At 41.2% G+C, this 21,751-nt stretch overlaps 1 protein-coding gene across 1 annotated transcript; it reads right to left on the bottom strand.

Annotated features, from left to right (window-relative positions):
• Positions 1–585: 585 nt before the first annotated feature.
• On the bottom strand, positions 586–19,521 carry st8sia3 (ST8 alpha-N-acetyl-neuraminide alpha-2,8-sialyltransferase 3; the record flags this gene model as incomplete). Its single annotated transcript, XM_083930210.1, has 4 exons — positions 586–868; positions 4,692–5,249; positions 6,690–6,809; positions 19,358–19,521. The coding sequence occupies 4 exons, from the start codon at positions 19,519–19,521 to the stop codon at positions 586–588; spliced, it is 1,125 nt and encodes a 374-aa protein (XP_083786336.1).
• Positions 19,522–21,751: the final 2,230 nt, after the last annotated feature.

Genomic DNA, 21,751 nt, shown 5'->3' with positions numbered 1-21,751 from the left:
TACGACACGATTTTACAACTCTGGACAATCATTTTCCTACATTGAATCTACGAGCGATGGCCAATTTCACATGTTTGATTTGCCTACTCAGTGTGTTGCTGCATAACCACATACTGAGCCAGGTTTTTGCTAGGCCCCCCTGTGTCAGGACCTAAACTGCATCAATACAGTGACCTCATAGAAATGAAGGGGGGATCCGCCTTCTTCTTCTCATGTCAGTTTGACACAGTCAGCCTGCTGATTTGTAGCTATAGTTCTCAGAGGGATAAAAACAATAAAAGCAATCCAAGGTTTGATATTCTGCTAAAGAATAGTCCAGCTGCAGCCACCGCTTTCTAAAATTCTTGAGCAGTAGAAAATCAATACACTCCTCGTCTCTTGAGTTGGTTTGTACAAACGGTCTGTCAAACGGGGCTTTTGGGCTAAAAATGGTTTCAGAACATTTGCACCAACTTAGCCTCAGAGCCAAGATTTTGACTTTAGGCAAAACCACATGAATCCTTCCCTTGCCTGCCTCGTCGTTTTGGCTCATGGAAGCTTTGGAGAGGAGTTAGACGGAATTCTGTACCTGCCGCAGTTTTAGCCCTAAGCACAGTGGGAGAGGGAGAGCTTCAGCAGCCCCTCAGTATGCATCTTGTAGAGGAGTTTGAACTCGGCGGGCAGCTGATGGGACTCCTGCCATTTGGTGGTGAACTTGGTGCCCTTCTTGTCGTAGTAGTGGTACGGCAGCTCCTTTCCAGTGTTGGGGTCCCAGCCAAAGGGCCAGAAGCCGTACAGGTGGATCTGGTCGCACATGGAGGATGCTAGCGTGTACATCAGGATGCCGGTGCTCAGGCGCTTCGGCGACAGCTGCTTGGTTTTCCAGTAGCTGTTGAGCACAAAATGGGGAGAATAAATACATTAAATCCTTGCATTTTCAAAATGATGTTTAGTTTAAGTAAATGGGTAAAACTCCTGTTTTCAAGCCGGAATAGACCAAAGTGCAGCCCTTAAATCTTGACTGCTGCCAGCTTTTTTAATTCATTCAAATTACTTCAACTAATGTGTTTTGTTTTTTTCAGAGCGGTCACTTTCAGATTTTATGTAAATAAAAAAAGGCAATATTTCAAAGCCTCCATTTACATCAAATGCAGAGAGAAACAGTTCTTTAAAAAACCTGATCTCTATTTTCCAGTTTAATGCATTGATTTTATCATGTTTTTAGGAAGAAGTCTTTGACCAAACAATCAGCCTGTTCTCAGCAGACACGTTTTGAACAATGTACTGGACCTAAGACTTAATTCATTCATTATAATACTCATTACAGAGCACTTCATTCATCAGTACAACAGCAGATTCTTGTCATACATATCACCACTGTTGGTCACTATTAAGCTATTGTTAGTGAAACTCTTTCACTGATGTTGTGACCACAATCGGTCAGCAATCAGAGAGAGTGACTGAATGAAAACAGTATATCTGTAAGAGAAGAGAGACTAAGAGCAGCAGAGTGGTAATGATGACATGGCTGAGGACATTAGTGCTGTAAAAATCTATATTTTTCTAAATGTAACACACGAGCCATTACACTACAGGTTATGTGCATGTTGTTAAGGTTATTCTTCACCAAAAAATACATTAAACTTGATCCATACAGAGGATTTATTAGGTGACATGAATGTAGAATTTAAGTAAAGCAAAAACTCTGAGAATAATCTGTCATTGAAAGAATTGGCTTCACATGGTGTTATCTAACAAAACTAATCTGACCACTGCTGTTGCTTTCATCAGGCAGTCATGCTCTGTAGCGTCAGAGGAGAAACTCTCCCAACCGGCCTCAACAAAACCATCTCCACAAGTCCTTGAGGTGCTGAAAGCCCTCTGAGCTGCTTAAACGTGGTAATTCTTCCAGAGTAGGTAGTTTTAATGGGATTGGTGAAGATTAGGCTACTGTACGAGCTGCCTATTCTGCTGCTACAACACTAAGCACCAGTCTTAAATCCCTCTCCACACACACACAGTTACAGCTCTGTGCCATACCTTTCACTGAATGTTTCCTTATAATCCGGCTTTGGAGCCGAAATCTCCTCTTTGCCATATAGAGCACAGCTCAATACAATACAACCACACAAATGACTACAAACAGGACAGACATACAAGGGGACATTTTAAACACAGACAGAAAAATAGAGAGATGTATGGACGGACTAAAAGTTCCTGACAAATTTTGCCCAGTGAAAAAATCTGTAACATGTGCTATAATTTTTAGGATACAGCGTTGACCGTCCTCACCAGGTGTAAATGGAGCTTAATTGGGTAATTAGTTCAGTCCTCTTTGACAAACACTGAATCAGGAGTTTGAATACAACAATGTACTATCCACCCTGACCACTTCCTTATGACCTGTGTAGCATTTCTTGGACTGGGAAACGTAATTCAAACAGCATACATTTGGCAAAAACCACCAAGTAGTATTTCAACTTTATTTTTTTGGAAACAGGGTTGGCCTGGAAAATCTATTTCAACAAATACCATGACAAGACCCAAACCCAACAACTGTGCTAGTAGGTGCGTTTCCACTATGGTCGACCACCCTGAATGAGGCAGGTCTATCTCACCAAAACAAACGCCCCATAATTTGCATGTGAGTCGCTCAGGAGGCCGTTTGACCGGGTAGAAAATGGCCCTGTCAGAGAGCAGGGCCTCTGCGCTCCCCTGAGAAAAGCCTGATTGCTGATTGGATAATGCTAAGCCGGGTGTGACGTGTGGTAGCACAGATGCCACAACAACACGGTAAAGTAGAGTAGACATTTTTATCCAGTGGTGAAGAAGAGGAAAATGATCTGTGCATGCACTGGCCCGGCACTTTGCTGCCAGCTCCCTCTCCCTCACTCTCTCCCATTTACAAACACACACACACACACACACACACACACACACACACACACACACACACACACACACACACACACCACACACCACACACACACACACACACACACACACACACACACTGTAACCTTAGTACTCCAAGCGGGTTGAAGCCCTGTCTGTCAACACAAAATTTCACAGCACCTCAAATCTTTAAGGTAGAGTGTTTTCTTTCAAGTTGACATTGTGACTCATACGGGCCACCTTGCCCTGTCGGGCCTTTTTTCTGTAATGGAAACGCAGCGAGTGAACGGCCATTTGAGAGGCCACTCTTTAGGGCTAGTGGAAACACGCCTATAGAGGCCTATTCAGTCTAGCTAGTTTCAGCCTCGCTTCTAGCCTTTGCTAGCTTGGAACTGTGAACTAGGCTTAATTCGGCACGCATCAGCTCCCCCTCTTTGCCCATTTTTGTATTAGCTGGGAGCAAGCAGAGTAATAATGCAGCCAAAATGGCGTCACTGGACCCACTGGGAGCTGTCATCTAACTCCACTTCTCACTGCTATCTTAAGGAAGCCCAGCAAAACAAGCCCTTTTTGAGCTGTACAATAGCAGTGTTTTCATTCAATTGTTAAGCAAATTTATAAATGTTGCAAAAAGAGAATTGCAAATGAGTAAGTTAGTAAGTAAAGTTTATTTCTAAGGCCCATTTAAACACCAATGGTAAGATAACGAAAGTGCTGTACAAAAAGCACAAGGTGCTGTATAAAGGAAATCTAAATGTAAATTACAAAATTCAAAGAGAACATAACAAAGCCAACAATATACAGCTATGCACAAATGCTGCACTTCATTTAAGACATGATAACAGAGGAGGGGTTAGTGTGCCAAAAAGACCAGTGAATGAAAATGTGTCTTTAGCCTAGATTTAAAAACAGAGGTATCTCACAACAACTGGTTCCAAAGTTGTTGAGCAAACAACAGCAAAGATCTAAGAGACCTAGGGGCTGAGAGCCTCTGCACAAGTGCTGTGAAAGGGCCATAACGTGACCATTCAGAGCCTTGACAGCAATCAGCAGGGTCATTGGATTCTGAAGTGTACAGGGAGTCAGTGGAGAGAGGCCAGAACTAGGCTGATGTGCTTGCACTTCTTAGTGCTAGTCACCATCCTTGCAGCGGCATTTTGGACCATCTGCAGGCGATTAAATGAAGAGTGGGGAAGGCCTAAATATAGTAGTTCCATCATCTGGTTTGGAGCGAAGAAACTAAGCTACAGCGTAGTTTGTCAGAAGGGGGCGCTGTAGCCTTCACATGGCTGTAATCCTCCAGTAAATAGAGTAGAAGAAGTAGAGGAGGAAAATAAGTCACCTTGGCCATCTAACCATCCACGAGAGAAAAATGGATAGAGGTCTTCAGGAATTTGTTTCTGTTCGGTTTTTGGAAGATGCTGACAGTGGAAAACAGCTAATCAGTCATGAGTTAAATGTTTGCTGCGTTAGAATTTATTTGGCAAAGGCCATTTAGCATTGCCTCTTTTTCAACAAACACAAAAACGATTGAAGAAGTCTTATTGAATGTTTACATACATACACATATACATTTCTAATATGAAACATAAAATGCACATAAAAAATATACAGTATGTGTAGAAATAGAGCTAATACGTTACAGATGATGACCTAATTTGCCTAAGTTCTCATCACAGTGGAGCCGAATGAGGAGGATGCGGAGAATGCTTATTAATACCAAGTAAGATGTGATCCAGATACATTTTGGAGGTTAATACTGGTATTAGTATAGTGTCTTTGTTGTCAATGTAAAGAAGTGTTATTGTGTGTCTTACTTGTTGATATACTTCATGATGTTTCCAGGCCAGGCCAGCTGGACCTTCAGCTGACCCCGATGTTCCACGAAGAAGTCGACCAGCGTCCTTGTCACTGTAGCTGACGTATGAAAGAAAAATGCTGGGATCCACAGGATGGCATCGTCAAGCTTCTTGAGGCTCAGGAAGAAGTTGTTCCTGTCCTGCACAGTCAGTAAATTGTTGTAGTATTTCTCCAGGATACTGGGGTTGAAGGTGGTCATGTTGGTTCGCCGCCCCACGTCCTTCTTAAAGATCTCCGTCGGCGCAAAGTTGCAGCGGAAGACATAGTCAAACTTCTCGATCTGGGCGCCACATCGCGAGCCAGTGAGGATGCCGCTGTTGCCGACCACGGCACAGACATTGTAGTGCTTGTTGAGGATCGGCGAGACCTCAGGGAGGAGTGTACGGAAGTTCTCGCCGATGGAGAAGACGTATTTGTGGCTGGAGTAGTCGTAGTGCATCAGCTGTCCGAGTCGGACTGAGTCTCTTATCAGTGAGAAGTTGTGCGGGATGTCAATGTACTGAGAGATCTCCCTTCTGCAAGACAAAAAATACAATTAGTTCAATACTGCATCTTTACTGTAAACATCCACAGGTCAGATTAAATAATAAACCATATGTTCATAAAAATAGCATTTGCTTTGAATTGTTTTTTGCGGAGAAATCTATGACACTGACACTGAACCCCAAATGCCTCCAGATGGGTTTCCCCATTGGTGTGTGAATATGTGTGTGAACTTGTTCATTGCACAGTTCACAAAAATTACAAATAAATAAACATAAAATAATAATTATGAATAAAATGATTGTACAATTTGCAATATCTTCAGCTTAATTATCTGCCTCCACCCCAGATTTCTGGCAGCAGAAATCAACAAATATCAGTAGAACAGGACAGATAAACCCATAAATGAATAGAAGGAAGTTACAGATAAACATGAAACAAAATATTTAGATTGGCAGAAATAACTACTGAGCCATAGAAAATAAGCTGGCCTACCTTTTAAAGACAAAGTTATTTAAGGTGAATTTACGGCTCTGTTGATTCTATAGTACAATCCACAAAAAAAATGCAACTGTAATAATGACAGTGTATTAAAAAAATACCATCATGAGATTAATGTCAGTTGCGCTTTGTCCTTCTGTCCCTCAGCCCAATCATAAACAACGATTATGTATACACAGTCACTCAGATTTAATGTATAGGATTCTCAATCAGCATTCAACATGCCTAGAGTGCAGATTAATGTGGATAATGGATGATAAGGGGACTGTTGATGTTGATGCAGTTGTTATTTTGTATTGTTGCAGCTTTGTTTCTTCACCCCTTTAAACCTGATTAAACATTTTCTGATGCTTTGGAAGTGATCTCGACTCCCTGGTTTAATGAAAACTACTTCTGCTTCTACTTCTTCCACCTGACTTGGACTTGACAGGTGTGAGACTTCCTTAAGATCTGATTTGACTTAAAGGTTGTAAAGAAAAACATTAAAGTCTCAAGTGTTTGATCCACACAATGACCAATAATAGTTACAGGCAAGTCTTGGACTTGGACTTGCCCTAAAGCACTTTAGACTTGACTTTAGACCAGCTTTAAGACTCAAGACTTGACATGTACTCAACTGAAATAAGACTAGACTTGGGCTTGCCCTCAGGGACTTCAGACAAGAGTCAAGACATGTACTTGTCTCAACTGAAATAAGACTAGACTTGGACTTGTCTTAGGTGATTTGATACTTGATTTGCTTGGATAAGACTGGTGAACTGACATGACACTGGCCTCGACAAGACTTGGGGCCCTAAATTTGACTAGTCTTTCCTGACTTGGAACATAACTCAGACTTATTTCCAACTATTTTATAATTATTTTAAAGAAATTTCAGCGACATTCATGCATATTGCAAAAATAAAAAGTTTTAAAACTTGAACTCAAATAGATGTGATGAGGATTTTGGAAGGGTTGTATGTGTAACCTACTTCAGCTGTAGGAAAGCAGAGCTGTTGTAGGTCCATTTAGAGGAGTTCTGCAGGTCCTCGCTGAGAGCGTTGGTCAGAGGAGTGAAAGCTGGATCCAGATACTTCAACGCCAGCTGGGAGCTATACAGACAAGGAGGAAAAGGAGGATAAGATACAGACACCGAGGTTAACCCAGTCTCCCTGTGTAAAGAGGAAGTTGGCTTCATCCACTTGCACTTCAAAATGTTTTGAGGAGCATTTAAGCTCTTTTAAAACAAGGTTTGGAGGTAATGCAGAACATCCTCATTTACCTGCATTGCACAGCATTAAAGTCTGACAGGGTAAGAAACACAAGCAGTCAGGTTGTACTCAAGCCAACACCTTAGACAGATTATTGAAACCACTTTATTTGATCAAGTGGTTTCAGCATTTAAGTATTTAAATTAGCATTTAATTTAGCATTTAAATGTAGAAATTTTGCATCTATGGATTTCACTAATTTACTCTAAATCTTAGATAAGCGTTTACGCTTTTTCATGTTCCATTGAGGCTTAGTCCACTCGAACACCGGTATTTTTTAGACTTTTATGGCCCCTGGTTAAAAAAAAAAATCCCGTCCACACCACTGTTGTGATAAAGAAATATCTCCGTCCACATGAAACCGCAAAATCCTCCTGCATCAGCTGGTCACATCTAGAGTGCTCCACAAGTCTCCATGGATACAACTTACTGTTAACCATCGCACAGTGTGACGTCAAACAATGTTGACAAGAAACTGTGGTTTTCCTCTGTTTTCCTGTCCACACATGACTGCTGAAACCGGACTTTTCCAAAAAGTTCACCATGGACACCAGTTACAAAATAATGCAGTTTCAGGAGCCCACGACTGCGGATACATGTGGATCAAAGGCCAGACAAAATGCCAGCGTTCGTGTGGACGGCCCCTTAGAGAAAAGCAAATATTTCAAAACTACTTGCTTGGTTTTGGCTTGCACATAAATATAAATTTGATGTGGAAATAGCTTAAAAGTGAAAGTAAGATCACCCGACAGCTTGTGTTTCTGGATGTCGTTGTAGAAATTATGTCCAAATCCTCAAAAATAAAGCTTCAGCTGTGCAGTGCAGAAAATGAATGAAAATTACTGGTATTGTTTTTTCTCCATCAGTTCTACCCTTTTCACAAAGCTAAAATGCCTCCAAAAGAAGCTGATTGAAATGTACAAGTGTTTGAGCTATTCAGCGAACATACAGGGTTTTGTTCCTTTAGGAAACCAGCTGCAGTGAAAAAAAACAGATTCAAACAGAAACTTTCATTTACACTATCAGCTCAGTGTAAACGCAGACTTCACAGACTCCAATGTAGACTAAAATCAACCCAGTGCACTCTCGGAAGATGAGCAATAAGGCAGAAACTGTTGCAGAAATTCTGTCCATCTTAGCAAGTTAGTCATAGTTCATTTGAGACTCTAGAGTGAAATATTTACCCTTCAACCAAATTGGAATTCATGTACTTTCTTCACTTTCGAGATGGTTTTAAATTAATTGTCCAGTTGTTAAAATGATGTCTTATTTAATGCATTTCAAGACATCATTGACAAATCATATAACGTCACCTCATTTTCATGCGTAGTGCGCATGCGCCGCGGTGTATGCAGCCTGTTCTAGTCGCTCCTGCTTACTTTTACTTTGTTTTCAACTTTTCTCCTTTTTACTTTATCTTACTTTTTTTTTTTCTCTTTTAACATAGTTGTTTATTAAAGAATTTCCCCCCGGGGATCAATAAAGTATTCTGATTCTGATTTAAGACTCAACTGAACTACTTGATAAGATGAACACTTTTTTGCAGTGCAAGAAGCCTCACCTCTTCGAATGCAACAAGTGAGTATAATAAAACCAAGCCATAACCAGGAGATTAACAGAGTATTCATTAACATTGTCACCTTATCTATACATCTGATTTTGCGTGGAAACCTTGACATTTTAAGGTATCTGACGTATTTCTTCCAATAGTGAGGAAGCCTTTTTTTTCCTCAACTCGAAAAGGTAACAGACCGTAACTTGAAGCAGGCTTGTATCAAAGACAGCTCTTTATTTCTAGTTCCCTCTGTTTGACAAGTATAATTGGTCATATTTTAATACGAAGCCTCCTCTTGATCTGCTTCTGTTTTCCCTGTTAGTTACTGCCTTACACTGTTAATGTTATCCCCGGTGTTTATTTGTTTCGGTCGACAACACCCCTGGTCTTTTTTGGTCTTTTTTGTCCATGGTACTGTCTTTTGGTGAAATTACTTCCTACTTATGTTAGAACAACATTTAGTCGACGTTTTGTGTAAACGCAACACTCTCTGTCTTACCCAGACTCAAATGAGAAAATGGACGTCTCTGTGTATATGGTAGAGAGAAATGTCCACGATGTGTTTAGCCTAGCTTAGCACAGAGAGCAGAAGCAGAGGAAAACTGCTAGCCTAACTTCTATTATAGAAACATTAGACGAATTAGAAATATTAGAGGAAAGTTCAAATGAAACATTGTGGTTTAAGCAGTAGCTAGCTAGTCTCGAGTTCCCTTGTTTTTTACTCTCAGACCAGTCTGGTAACTAGTGGCAGAGAAAATTTGGAGAAATTTGCCCAAGCGGCTGAACCAATCAGTGTTGGTTTTGAGGCAGCTCAAATTGTGACGCAACAAGAAGCAATTGTTCATCGTAAACAACATGGAGGCTTCCACAGATGAGATGAGCACAGCTATCAATCAAGCCGCTCGCTTACACTTTTTTATCTGTGATCCATCTGTTGGAATATGGATTGGGCACCTGAAATTGGGCCTTTTATCCGTTAATTTACGTTACACAACGGAAAATATCCTCTACTCTCATGTTGTTTACTTTGCCTTGATGCTCTGTTAGTACGTCATACGCTTCGTTGATCTGATTGGTTGATTTGGCCTGTCTATCACAAATATAGGTGTTGATATACAGATGATTTATCAGCAACCAGTATTTTCGTCTCTTCCCAAAAGATCTCCAACCGAGAGTTCCCAGATGGATATGCTGAGCAAATCAGAATTATGCGAATCAATCCATCTGGTGGAGTCAGGTTAGTAGTTAGCTGTTTGTTGACTAACAACTTCTGGGAGCATTAGTGGAGCATCTCTGCCAGGTTCAAGGTCGGTCTTAACTTTAATGTAAACTAAATCTCAGCCAACTACAGGATTGATCTGTAACTAGCTTGTTATCTAACCAAATTTGGCTTTCTGATAACCAGCAGAGGATGACTCTACTAGGGGCAAAGAGAAGTTATATGTTTCTTTGAAATAAGTCATTCAGCATGAAAAAACCATTCTAACTACTAGCACTCTGCAATGTAAAATAAGAAATTAGTTTACTATCTAACAAGGTTCAACATGCTTATCTGAAAGATTGAGAGGGTCGTGTCTAGATGGTAATACCAAGTTTTGCAAGATGGTTAAGGTTAGGCAATAAGTAAATTTAAGGTTTTAAAAGACTTTTTGCAAGTTTTCACAAATCTAGGGTTATCATCTAGACATGACTGATCTGAGTTACCTGTAGGTGTATTTTTCTCTGTTAATGGAGATGGGCTAGCAGTCTTTACCTGCCTCACGTCTTTGTGGTAGGCTAGACTATACCCTAGACCTCTTCTTGTACTGAACACACAGAGAAGAAATTCATCTTCTAATGTGACACTGGGAAAGACAGACAAGGAGGATTGAAAGTTGGTATCAACAGAGAACTTGGCTCTTTAACAGTAACCTTCTGCTTTTCACTAAACATCAAAATGTCAAGGTTTCAGGTCAAGACTCTGCTATAGCAGACACAACTGGTCAAATAGTATTTGCAAGTAAATTCGGTTCATCTTGCATGAAGAACGAGGGCGGAGGAATTTACTGCGTCAGGACAGTTCAGACAGTGTCAGAAGTTTGATCACCCTGAAGCTTGATCATTCCTACACTCTGTAACTCATACTGTCCTGCGTGGCAAACCCCACCTCTGTGATGCCCGACCAGTTAAAGACAAACCTTAAAAAGTATGTATAAATACTGTTTGACCTGGATCTGATGGCAGTCAGACCTCCAGCAGCTGTATTTTGTTATTGCAGCGTTCGCCATCTTGGAAGCCAGTGAGGCTCAGCCGGAGAGGTGCAGCGCTGAATCCAGATCAGTATGATACAATTAATGAACAGAATTTGCCCAGAGGAATACAGTGGAAATACTGAAGATGCGTGCATTGCAGTTGGGAAGGGTTTCACTTTTTATCAAGACTGGATTTTTGTATTGATGTCTGACATTTCAATACATTCTATAGTTCCGAAATATGATACATATATTTTTAGCCTTTATATGCATACAAGTTATATTAGGTGCATACGATAATAAAATATAATTTGTGGGGCCTTTTGGGGCTAGATACATTGGGTTCTTTTTCATATTTTTCCCAAAATATGTAGATAATTCATGTCAGTATCAAGGAATAGAGCCTTGAATAAAATAATAAACTTTTATGGAAGATAACTACAAACTTCTTTATTAATGTCTTATAATAATAGTTTTGTGACACACTATGCCAAACTGGCTAAATTCCACAGAATGAAATTTTTTTTTACTCTCAGTATTCCTCTAAATTCATTCAATTTCATGCTGTTTCAAATCCAACACCACACCATCCAAAAGGCTTCAGAGAAAATTCAGGCTCAAAGACTCGTTGCTTTGTGTCTTGTTCATGACACAAAGAGTTTAATGCTCAGTGACCATATATAGATAGATAGATAGATAGATAGATAGATAGATAGATAGATAGATAGATAGATAGATAGATAGATAGAAGAAGGTCAAGAACAAACTCCCATAGAAAAATATAAATATATAATAAAGGAAAAGAAAGACAGAGTACATCTTTGCGTTTTGAATTAAAATGTCAGCACTCTGTATTCACCTCAGGTCAGGTTTGCGAGGCGGCCTCTCGCTGCAGGAGGAATGTAAAACAAAAACAAAAAAATAATCTCACTCTTATCTTCATCATCACCGGTGACTTTAAAATGACATTTAGCTGACAGAAAGGAATACCAAAAGAAGACTCTATAAAGACCTGGCATGCAGAGGTAAAGTGCATTTCAAATACTTAATCGATATTATGTTATTGTCACAATAAAACACCTCAAAGGCTCATTTATGCTCTCTTCATGTACAAAAATAGAGATGTTCATCTCAAACAATATAACCGTCACTGCCTACATACCTCTATGCGTACTTTACATTGGCATAGATGTTAAACAATACTGTACATCCATGAGAGGGCAGCTCAGAGTGAACACATGGTGACAGTGGAGAAGGCTGTGTTAATGTAACCCATAAATGTGTAAATACGTTTCCAATAGAATGTGAAAGTAAGTAAGTAAGTGATGTTAAAGTTTTTCTTTACCACACAATGTTTATTTTACAACGCAAAAACATTTTTAATGCTGTGTATGAATGTATAAGAAATTCTACAAGAACGTTTTGCAGAAGCAGGTCTGGAGTGAAATATCTCAACATTAGCAAATGGCACAGAATTTGGTCCAGAGGATGAATCTGAGGTGAACCTTTTTATGTGGTTTTAAAGTTGTACTCTATAAGGTTTGAAATACGTTGTTTCTGGCGGCCTCTGTGGCCTTACAATATAACTGCAGGCAAATCTGTTCTTTCAGAGCCTCCATTTTGTCACCTTCACGGTCACTATGTGTGTTGACAATTTTTTTTTTCTTTTGCTCTTTTGTAAACTTTATTGACTTTATTTTATTCTACTTTCAGTCAGAAGTTGGAATTTCTGATTTTCGATTACAAGTGAATGCAGCATAACTCTTGATGACCATCTGGGCCGACAGATCAACCGCTGTCAGCAGTGTCACTAACATGGTGGCCTATTAACATCTAGCCCACGAATGTCGCCGCAGTCACGGGCATTGGAATAATCAGCAAAAAGGCAACAAGTGCTTTCATTAGTGGGTCACATGATGAATCAACACTGTTTTAACTCACTCTTTGATAGATTTGAACTTCAACAACAAATCCTATTGACTATAGGAATGTATAAAAAACATCTTCAAGGAGGTTTTGCAACAGTAGGTCAGGACAAGTGTGAAATATCTCAACATGAATATTTGGTGCAGACATACATGCTTCCCGGGGGATGAATCGACTTTCCTATCCCCTAACTTTTGGTCTAGCGTCACTATGAAGTTGATGATTTTAGTTTCTAGTGAATATCTGAACAACTGTTGGATGAATTGCCATGAAATTTGGTTCAGATGTAGGACCTCTAGAGGAAGTGCTGTTTAAAAAGTTCTTTGTGTCTGGTTGTTCTGGTCAGTGTCCTAGTAAGGGAGCCGTAGATAAAAACATTTTTATACTTGTTTCAATAGGAGATAAGGTGTGTTTTGCAACCTCAAACCCTCCTAGGGTAATAAAAATACCAGAACTCCAGGACGAAGGACCCCTTTTAACCTAAATCAACGTCAAATCTGATCACTATTCAAACCGGAGGAGCAGTCTCTGTCGGGAGACAGAGGGACTTTCAGTAATAAAATCTAAAACAACAGAACTTTGTGTAGAAGTTTGGAAAACAGTAAAAGATTCGATGTTTCATTGCAACTGGCCGTTCAAAGACATTCTTGCAAGTGTGTAACAGTATATGCATTATTTGTATCTTGTTGTGATTATGTTTCTGTGGTTTCAGAAGTGCAAAGTCTCTGTCTAATTCCTGAAATAATTTGTGTTTTAATAATAGGCCTGTCACTATATCCAGGAGAGTGTGATGATGTGTAGTATCTGTATCTTTTAAAACTGTATGCCTAAAGATTTTGGTTAAATTGGATATCAGAAAGCTTAATAATGGAAAATCAACCAAAGATAGTTTAATCTCAGAATTAGAATTCCGGCGTAAAAAGCAGTTGATTCGCTCAGAGCCAAAGGGATGGGTTATAAACCGAGACCCCCTCCTTTTCTGAGTAGAAAAGGAAGAGACGGCTGTCTCTGCTCTCTCTCTACACCCGCTCTCTCTGCACCTCCTCTCCTGCATCTCTACCTTTTCGCACCTCTGACCCCCTCCTCTACGCCTCCTGCTGTTCGTTCCTTTGTTAACCCAAAGTTAGCAAGAGACGTTTCTTTATATTTTGTTTCTTACTAAAGTATTTCCATTTATTAATCTATTTTTATCGCGTGACTTTCTAAGTTTTCTACGACACGTTTTTATCTTTTTGAGTATAGTAAAACCCCTCGTGCTGTCTTTGCCTTTTTGTCCGGTCGAACTCGCGACTCCAGCCCCACAGAACCGATCAGAACCATTTTGTCAACCCACAAACCACCTCCAGAGGCAAGCCACCTGAAGAGTCGAATCCAAGTCGGGACGGGAGCAGACGAGACCCGCCGATCCAACCGCGCAGCTGACCCAGTCTACAAACCGAGCCGAGGTCCGCCAAACACCGGGATGCGGACCCACGGAACCTGCATCGGTACTGTAAGACTTAAGGGCGACTGTAATATCAACGGCAAAGTAAGGTTGGCCTTTTAATGCAACTCTTGGTTAAACGTTGGTGACAAATAAATTCTGATCCGAGTTCTGTTGGCCGGCTAATTAGAGCTAGCTTCAGTCCGCCAGTGATATTAGAAACCAGCCCCCCTCGAGTCTCAAGCTTCTTATATCCACATTTAACCTTTTTTCACTTGTCTATTCAGTGTTGCACTGTCCTGTATTCTCCTTGTTATGTAGTCAAATAAATGTTTATAACCATACGTCGTTGTGAGAGTCTTCCGTTCTGTGCAGAAAGTGTTGGTCACTGATAAAGGCTGTGGTACGAGTTAACGCGTTCAAGACGAGACTGATAAAATTTAACAATCAATTACTTTAAATAACTAACAGGTATTAAACCTTCACCAAAGTTTAATAAACATCCTGTCTTATTTTGGTGTAGTGCCCTTACTTCGAGGTAAAATAAATCCTAAATTTTACGAGTCAAGTTAATTCATAATAAATTCAGCGACTAATATATTTTAGCCATAATAAAAGTAGGCTCACTCTCCTACACAGACATTTATGACAAACCTTCCATGTAACAACTGCTTGAGTTGAAATATTTCAACTTGTGAGGATATGCAAATGATTTGACTTCCGCATGTTTCCCATTTCATGTTTCGCCATTCACGTCATTCGTGTCACCAGCAACAAATTTGCATCTACTCACGTCTTTGCACTGACTTTGTATGTAATCGCCTTCTAAATTAAAAAAAAAACGGCTACGGTAACCATAACATTAGAGCCAGTTAGAAATTTGATGTGATGGTGGTGCGAGAGGCAGGTCCGGGGGTCAAGTACATTTGGGAAAAACTGTTTTTCAGTGTAATCTGGCCAAATTGTTTTTCAGTGGAAAGATAGACCATCAAATGGACTAACACCCTTTCACCATGGTCCTGGTCATACACTTTCTACAACAGTACAGCATGAAACTTATATAGATTTGTTTCCTCGTCAAAATCCTGCTCTCCTTCACATCTAACTCACTCTGAGTGTAACCTTGGCCTGTGGGGAGGAAAATGATTACAGGAGGGAGGAAAATGAACGTGGCTCCTTGCTATAAATCAGATCCAAGGACAGCTCACTGGCCTCAAGAACCTTCATCAGAACGATGCTGTTCTGGCACCACACTCCCGACCTGACTGATCATGTTGGACAACAAAGATTTACAGAATGATTTTCCATGGAGCTGTACTGCACTGATCCTACTGAAATCTATTCAAAGGTATCAGACACATCTCCTGGTATCAGCAGAAATACTGTTTGGATGCAGTAAAACCAAATGTAAACACTTGCACGAAGCCTCTGACCACCTACATCAGTTCCGGAGGTGGTCAGATTCACAATCGCTTTGACAACAAACTACTAATTGAGAGCTAAAGCCCAGCCCCCTCGCTTAGCTCGCCTCTGTCCCGTAGGCTTCAGTTGCTCAATGTGTTTTCTCATAGAGAATTTCTTTCATCACTCTTTCTGAAAAGTTGAAACATGTTCCTGAGGTATTTAGTTCACATTTTAAGATAAAGGTTTGGATGGCAATGAGAACACCTCATCAATGTGTCCATGAAACCAGATGGAAGCAGCATAATCAAACACTGTGTCCTAATTCCACTCTATTCTCATTTTCATGGTATACTTGTTTCACAGTAAATGTACAAGCTGCTGTAGGGGAGAGCCGGTATGACTGAAACACGGGACGAATGAAACATGGAAAACAGTGCAAGTCTGACACGTCAAATTTCTTCAGTACGTTCAGCACAAAAGACTGACCAACCCTGTAAATTATCATGTAATGGCGTCATACCATTCAAAAGTTATCCCTGCAAACTAGTTTTTGAATGAGGTTAGTAAAATATTTTGTTCTGTGATTTCTTTTGTAATAAAACAGTTGTGCTTTCATGCCATAATAATATGACAGTACAACGGATGAATTAGTACTTAAACTTGTCCTAAAGTGTGCAGTGTCAGAGGTTTGAAGTTTAAAGGTCAAAACCTCAAAACCAAAACTCAAAACCTGTATAAATCACCAGATTAATGAAGGAATTAATAAACAAATTAATGAATGTTTTTGCAATGAATGACAACCGCTTTGAATAACATACATCAACCACTTAATCACCAAAGAGAGAAAATAAAATGCCAATAAATAACAGGATATTCAACTGTGTATCACTGAACATGACTTGGGAGGGAAATAAGTACATTAAATGAAAATGTAGCCGTTATTAAATGTATATAATCGAAATGCGCATCTTTACAATGAAGCACAGGATAACAATTTTTTTTAACTATTTATATTATGAGAAATTATGTGAAATTTTAGCAATAACGAGTGCACTAGGATGATGCCCGGTATTTTGCATAAAAACAAGAGTAAGGTCAATTGTTTCTGTTTAAAATATGCTGTTTCAAATGTCCACACCAGGGAACATTTTGAATCTGAACGACGCTCTCTAGATTATGTCCCGACCAGATGGGGAGATCGAAAGTGGCATCCGACTTATGTATTAAATTACACTTTTAACTAAGAGAATACACATTTGTGAATCATTAATCACATGATAAAAATATTTGTATACGTAACACCATCTTTGAAAAAGACGTTTAACTGAAAAGTGTTACATGCACTACGTTAGAGAGGCATACGAATGCAGATGGAGCCTTCTGTCCGTTTTTCAAACATTATTGGAGTAACTTTGAATCTGAACGACGCTCCCTAGAGGATGTTTTGCTTATTGTCCATTCCAATTTAAAGGACACAGGAAAGCATGAGTGCAGTGACGATTAGAACTTTGTTAACGTACGTCACTATTTACGCACAACATGGAAGCATAAATGAGCCTTTAGAAAATATCTGGAGGTTTTTGTTTTTTTTGAAAGGCAAGGTTTAAGCCTGTGGGCATACAAAGCTTTTTGGAGAAATCAACTACAACTCCCAGAGTGCACTGCAAGAAACATCGAAACACAGAGCTTGAAAATCTCTTATGTGCACAGCGAACAGCAGGCGAAAGCTAAAGTTTGGAAGTTTCTATTTGGAAAATTAATAATAGAAAATAAGATGATTGTTTCTGTCAATGGAGTCTGGTGGCTTTGACGACAGCATAGAAAAAAGTTACACTCCAACCGACCTCAAAGACTACAGTCGACAGCCAACTGGCATGTGCGTTCTGCATGTGAGGAAGTAACTCGCCACAGCAGCAGACGACATTAGTCTGTATTCATCATTCAAAAATGGAAACTGGAAAACGATAGATTGAAGACGCTAGTCAGCCAGCTAGTACATTAACAGCACTCAATGTTGAGAGAACAAATTATTTTTACCATGCACAAGCGAACAATCAAACAACAAGAACCATTTCTGCTAAAGAGGCTAAAAAGAAATGATCTAAATGATTTAACAATTTTGTCTTTGATCTCACAGTCTCTTGACTTTAGTTGTTTACTTTCCTCACTTCTGTTTCTCATGTACTGATTCCCTCAAGTTCAAATGCCAATCAGCAAAATAGCCGCAGGGAGCCCCGGCTGGCGCTAGCCTCCGGTGTCGTCACCGAAGTGACCCCACCTCCTCTCCTAGGGGTCATGTCCAGACAGCGGAGACTCTTCATGAAGAACATCGCACAGTGTTGAAACAAGCCGGGGACACGATAGCCGCTCTGGTGTGTTCCAGCCCCAGACAGCATGAGCAGACCTGGTGTGGATCCATGCTCGATATTTTGTTCCTCCAGCGACAGAGACTAGCTCCGGAGTCTCCATGCCCTCTGGTGTGAGGGGGTTTAGCCTCCATTCCGTGCGAGCTGGTGTGCAGGCAGGGAGTCAAGGCAGCTAGCTGGCGTTCTAACCGTGAAAAACTGCTAATGCGCTCGAGCAGCCGTGGTGAGGCGTTGAGAGCAGTGCTGACCAAACGGTGGAGGGGCAGGAAAGCACCGAGTTCGATCTGGTGTGACCAACGAAGCAGAAAAATATCCAAAGCTAGCAGCGCCCGGCTACAGAAGCTAAATAAGATCTGTCTGAGGACAGTTAAGCTAGCTAGCCCTGGACATGAGACATGCTCCGAGTGAGAAGAGGTGTTTGAATGGGCCACCTTTCACTAGCCAATCAGGATTGGCGTAATGAGATAGATGCTTCTGAGGGCTGCAGCGAGGCGTGCATCCCATAGTGAGACAATTAAAAACAAAATATTACGAAAGAGAACTGTAAAACTCTATAACCACCTAAAGAGACAGCATCCTAAACAGTCTGCTAAGAGTGAAACGGCGAGGAGACACCACACCACAGCCAGCAGAGGAAACAGGGAGCTTTAGGGAGCTTTTTTATTAAATGTCCATTGTACTTGGTAAAATTGCACAAACTGATTAAAATCTGTTCGTGAAAAAAAAAAAAAACGTGATCGTGATTTTACTGTAAAAAAAAAATTACGGACATTAAAAATGAATGTAGGCTTTTGCAAAATGGATCTATTATCAGAGTTGTGTCTGGTTATAGGGTTACACAAAGTTGGAAGCACACTTTTGTCTAACATCTCATCGTATGCTGTAGCATTACACTGTAGGGCCTATCTCAATCCATATCAGCCAAAGACCTAAGGTACACCCAGTTGTGTGGATAAGGGTGTCCGCATATATTTGTCCATATAGTGTATAAAGATGAGAATAAACCATTGAATAGGGTTTGGTCTAAGAAACTTAAGACCTATTCTTACAGTGATTAACCAAATGACAGAGAATAATGCACAAATAGTACATGAAGCAGCACAGCCTGAGGTGTCAGGCCTCTGACAGCAGAGAGGCCTCCATCTGTGTCTGATCACTGCTACACCTTTTCACTAAACACACTATATGCATGTTTCTGATTACACTGCACAAACTGAGAGACAAGTGTTTAACTATAAACTATAAAAACAACAAATAACATCATTTATGAGGATTTGAGATATGGCACAATCTGGCACATCTATGGCATAGATTTAAAAATGGCACATTAGAAGGCATATGCTGTATCAACTGTAGGTCACATTCAGCTGCTGTATCTACCCTGTCAGCATGTGGACACCTGGAATAACTAAAAATAAAATCCAATCGCTCAGCTGATCTAATGCACACCAACAGTCAGCACATATGGTCAGGCCTGGACTCACCGAAACCCCGCATGGAACATGGACAGCCTGGGTCCTCCATTAGGTCCGTATCTGGGGGTGCTGAGCAGAAAGTCCTTCTTGATGGACACGTAGCTGATGAGTGACAGGATGAGCAGCGCCACGCTGAACATAACAAGCCCCAGCGCACTAGCGATCCGCACCATCCTGCCTCTCTGCGGACACCAGCCCCGCCGGACCAGAGGATCACTGACCGGCCAGGACGAGGACACAGCGAGCACCCAGGCGCACCGCATCCGCGGCAAAGCGGGGGCGTAGACGCGAAGACGACGCGCGCTTCACGTAAATTTCAGAGTCCATGTGGGGAAGCGGTACGGTGAGGCGGCAGCGGCGACGCATGGGCGGCAAACGCAGACGCAGACACGCAAAAGGCCGAGCAGGCGAAATACGGACGCTCACACCGCGGATTCAAATGCGCTTTTAACAGAGGCCGTGCAGCCTACACAGTCCATGTGTGGAGCAAGAGTGAGGGGTAGGGGGGCCGCGTGTTTGCAGCAGATTTCATAAAATGAGGCAAGAAGGCTGCGACGCGTCTGCGGAAAAAACGACGCAGGAAGCGCGAGCGTGACGTATTGGCAGTCCATGCATCGCAGGATGGAGCGGAGGGAAGAGGGGGGGTCTTTGAGGGTTTTCTGCAGGCATGCGGGGTCAGATCACAGTCGGTCTCGTAGTCTCAAGGCGGAGAGACGAAGCGGTGACAAACGGCGCCCTGCGGGGAGAAGATGGTGGCGTCGAGCGGATGCTGCTCCCTCCTCATCTGCATCCTCGGCGTCTCTCTCCTCCTCTCTCCGGTAGTCTCATTAATTAAACCGGCGTGTCGCTTTAAGGAGACGCAGCTCTTGTATCGCGGTAATCAGATAAACAGCAACAGCAGCTTCTGAGGCGGAGCTCTGCGTCCTGATGGAGGCAGGGAGACGCAGCCAGACAGGAGAGCCACAGGGCTGCAGGGGCACATTATCAGTCTGAACCCAAACCACTCCAGAAAAAATGTGAAAAGATGTAAATACATCATTATTGTTCAAATCATAAACAGCTCTGTGAAGGGTATGGACAATATTGTTCTTTTCTGCAGGTGCTATAGGGGAGACCGGGGACAGTTGTAACACCTTGAATCTCTATCAGAATCCTGGAGTGATTCAAATCCCTCTGCACATGCTCAGTTAGATTGTCCCATGCTTACAGAAAATGAGCCACGTTTGAAACTGCTGGCAAAAGTGGGTTTTTTTGTTGTATTTTGAGGTCAAAATAACTTTTCTATCAGATATATTCAGTGTTGTGCCTCAACACGTTCAATGAACTATAGTTCATGAACTCGTTCATATTTTGGGCGAACGTGAACTGAACAAACTGTATTCTGCCTAATTGACGTTAATGTGAACGTGTTCACTCTGGTGTCTGTGAAAGGCACGCTCTCTCACTTTAACTTTGTTCAGTAGGGCGCCAGATTTCTACAGAGCCTTCCAGGTGAAACCCGGGCTAAAACACACCGTAATCAGGCCTTGATATGCCGAAAAAACACCCAAATCTGGCAACACCAGCCGCCAGTGACGCACCGCCACACGCGTCATCAAAACAAAACACAGCAAGGAGGCGTTGTATGATAATTTAAACAAGTTTTATGACCCGTTCGGTAAGGATAGGAGAAACCTTACACTTCTGTGCAAACTTTGCCCACCGGCTTTCAAAAAGAAAATCAGGACTTCAGTCACATCAACAGCAAACCTGAAACGGAACATTGAACTAAAGCACCCGGCATTTCAAGGTCTGTACAAGCAAATAAAAAAATCAAAAGACAGTCAAGACAGATTCTCGCCACAAATCCCAATAACTGTGTACAGTAGCGGCTCCGCTGTCATCTCCCAGCCACAGCTGGACGACCTGGTGGTGCAGTTTACTGACGGAGACCTGCAGCCTTTGAGTAAAGTGGAAAGCCCAGCTTTCATAAACCTCATTAAGAGGTTGCAGCCGTCCAAAAAGGTGCCATCGGTTAACAGTTAAAACTGTTAAAATAATTGGCTGTCTGTGGTCCTATATGGGCTGTGACAATCATTTAAAAAATAATAGCTTTCAGAAACATTTTGAAAAGAAGAACTATGAACGAGTTCATTTTTGGAACTGTGAACTTAGTTCATAATTTTGAATTATGAACTATGAACTTTAAAATGTGTGAACTGAACTTTGAACTAGTTCATGTAGAAAGGGAACTTTCCCAAGACTGGATGTCTTCTTTTATACCGTCCCCAAATCAAATGTCTAGAAATCCAAGTAAGGCTAGTTCACATGGGGTGAAATCATGGCTGCTGAGACAAGACTTAGACTTAGACTTAGACTTAGACCTAGACTACTCTTTATTGATCCTTTGGGATGAACTCCCAC

This window comes from Echiichthys vipera (genome assembly GCF_963691815.1).
Source record: "Echiichthys vipera genome assembly, chromosome: 16".
Classification (NCBI taxonomy): Eukaryota; Metazoa; Chordata; class Actinopteri; order Perciformes; family Trachinidae; genus Echiichthys; species Echiichthys vipera.
The sequence above is the reverse complement of the archived record's forward strand: the minus strand, read 5'-3'. Positions and strand labels throughout refer to the sequence as shown.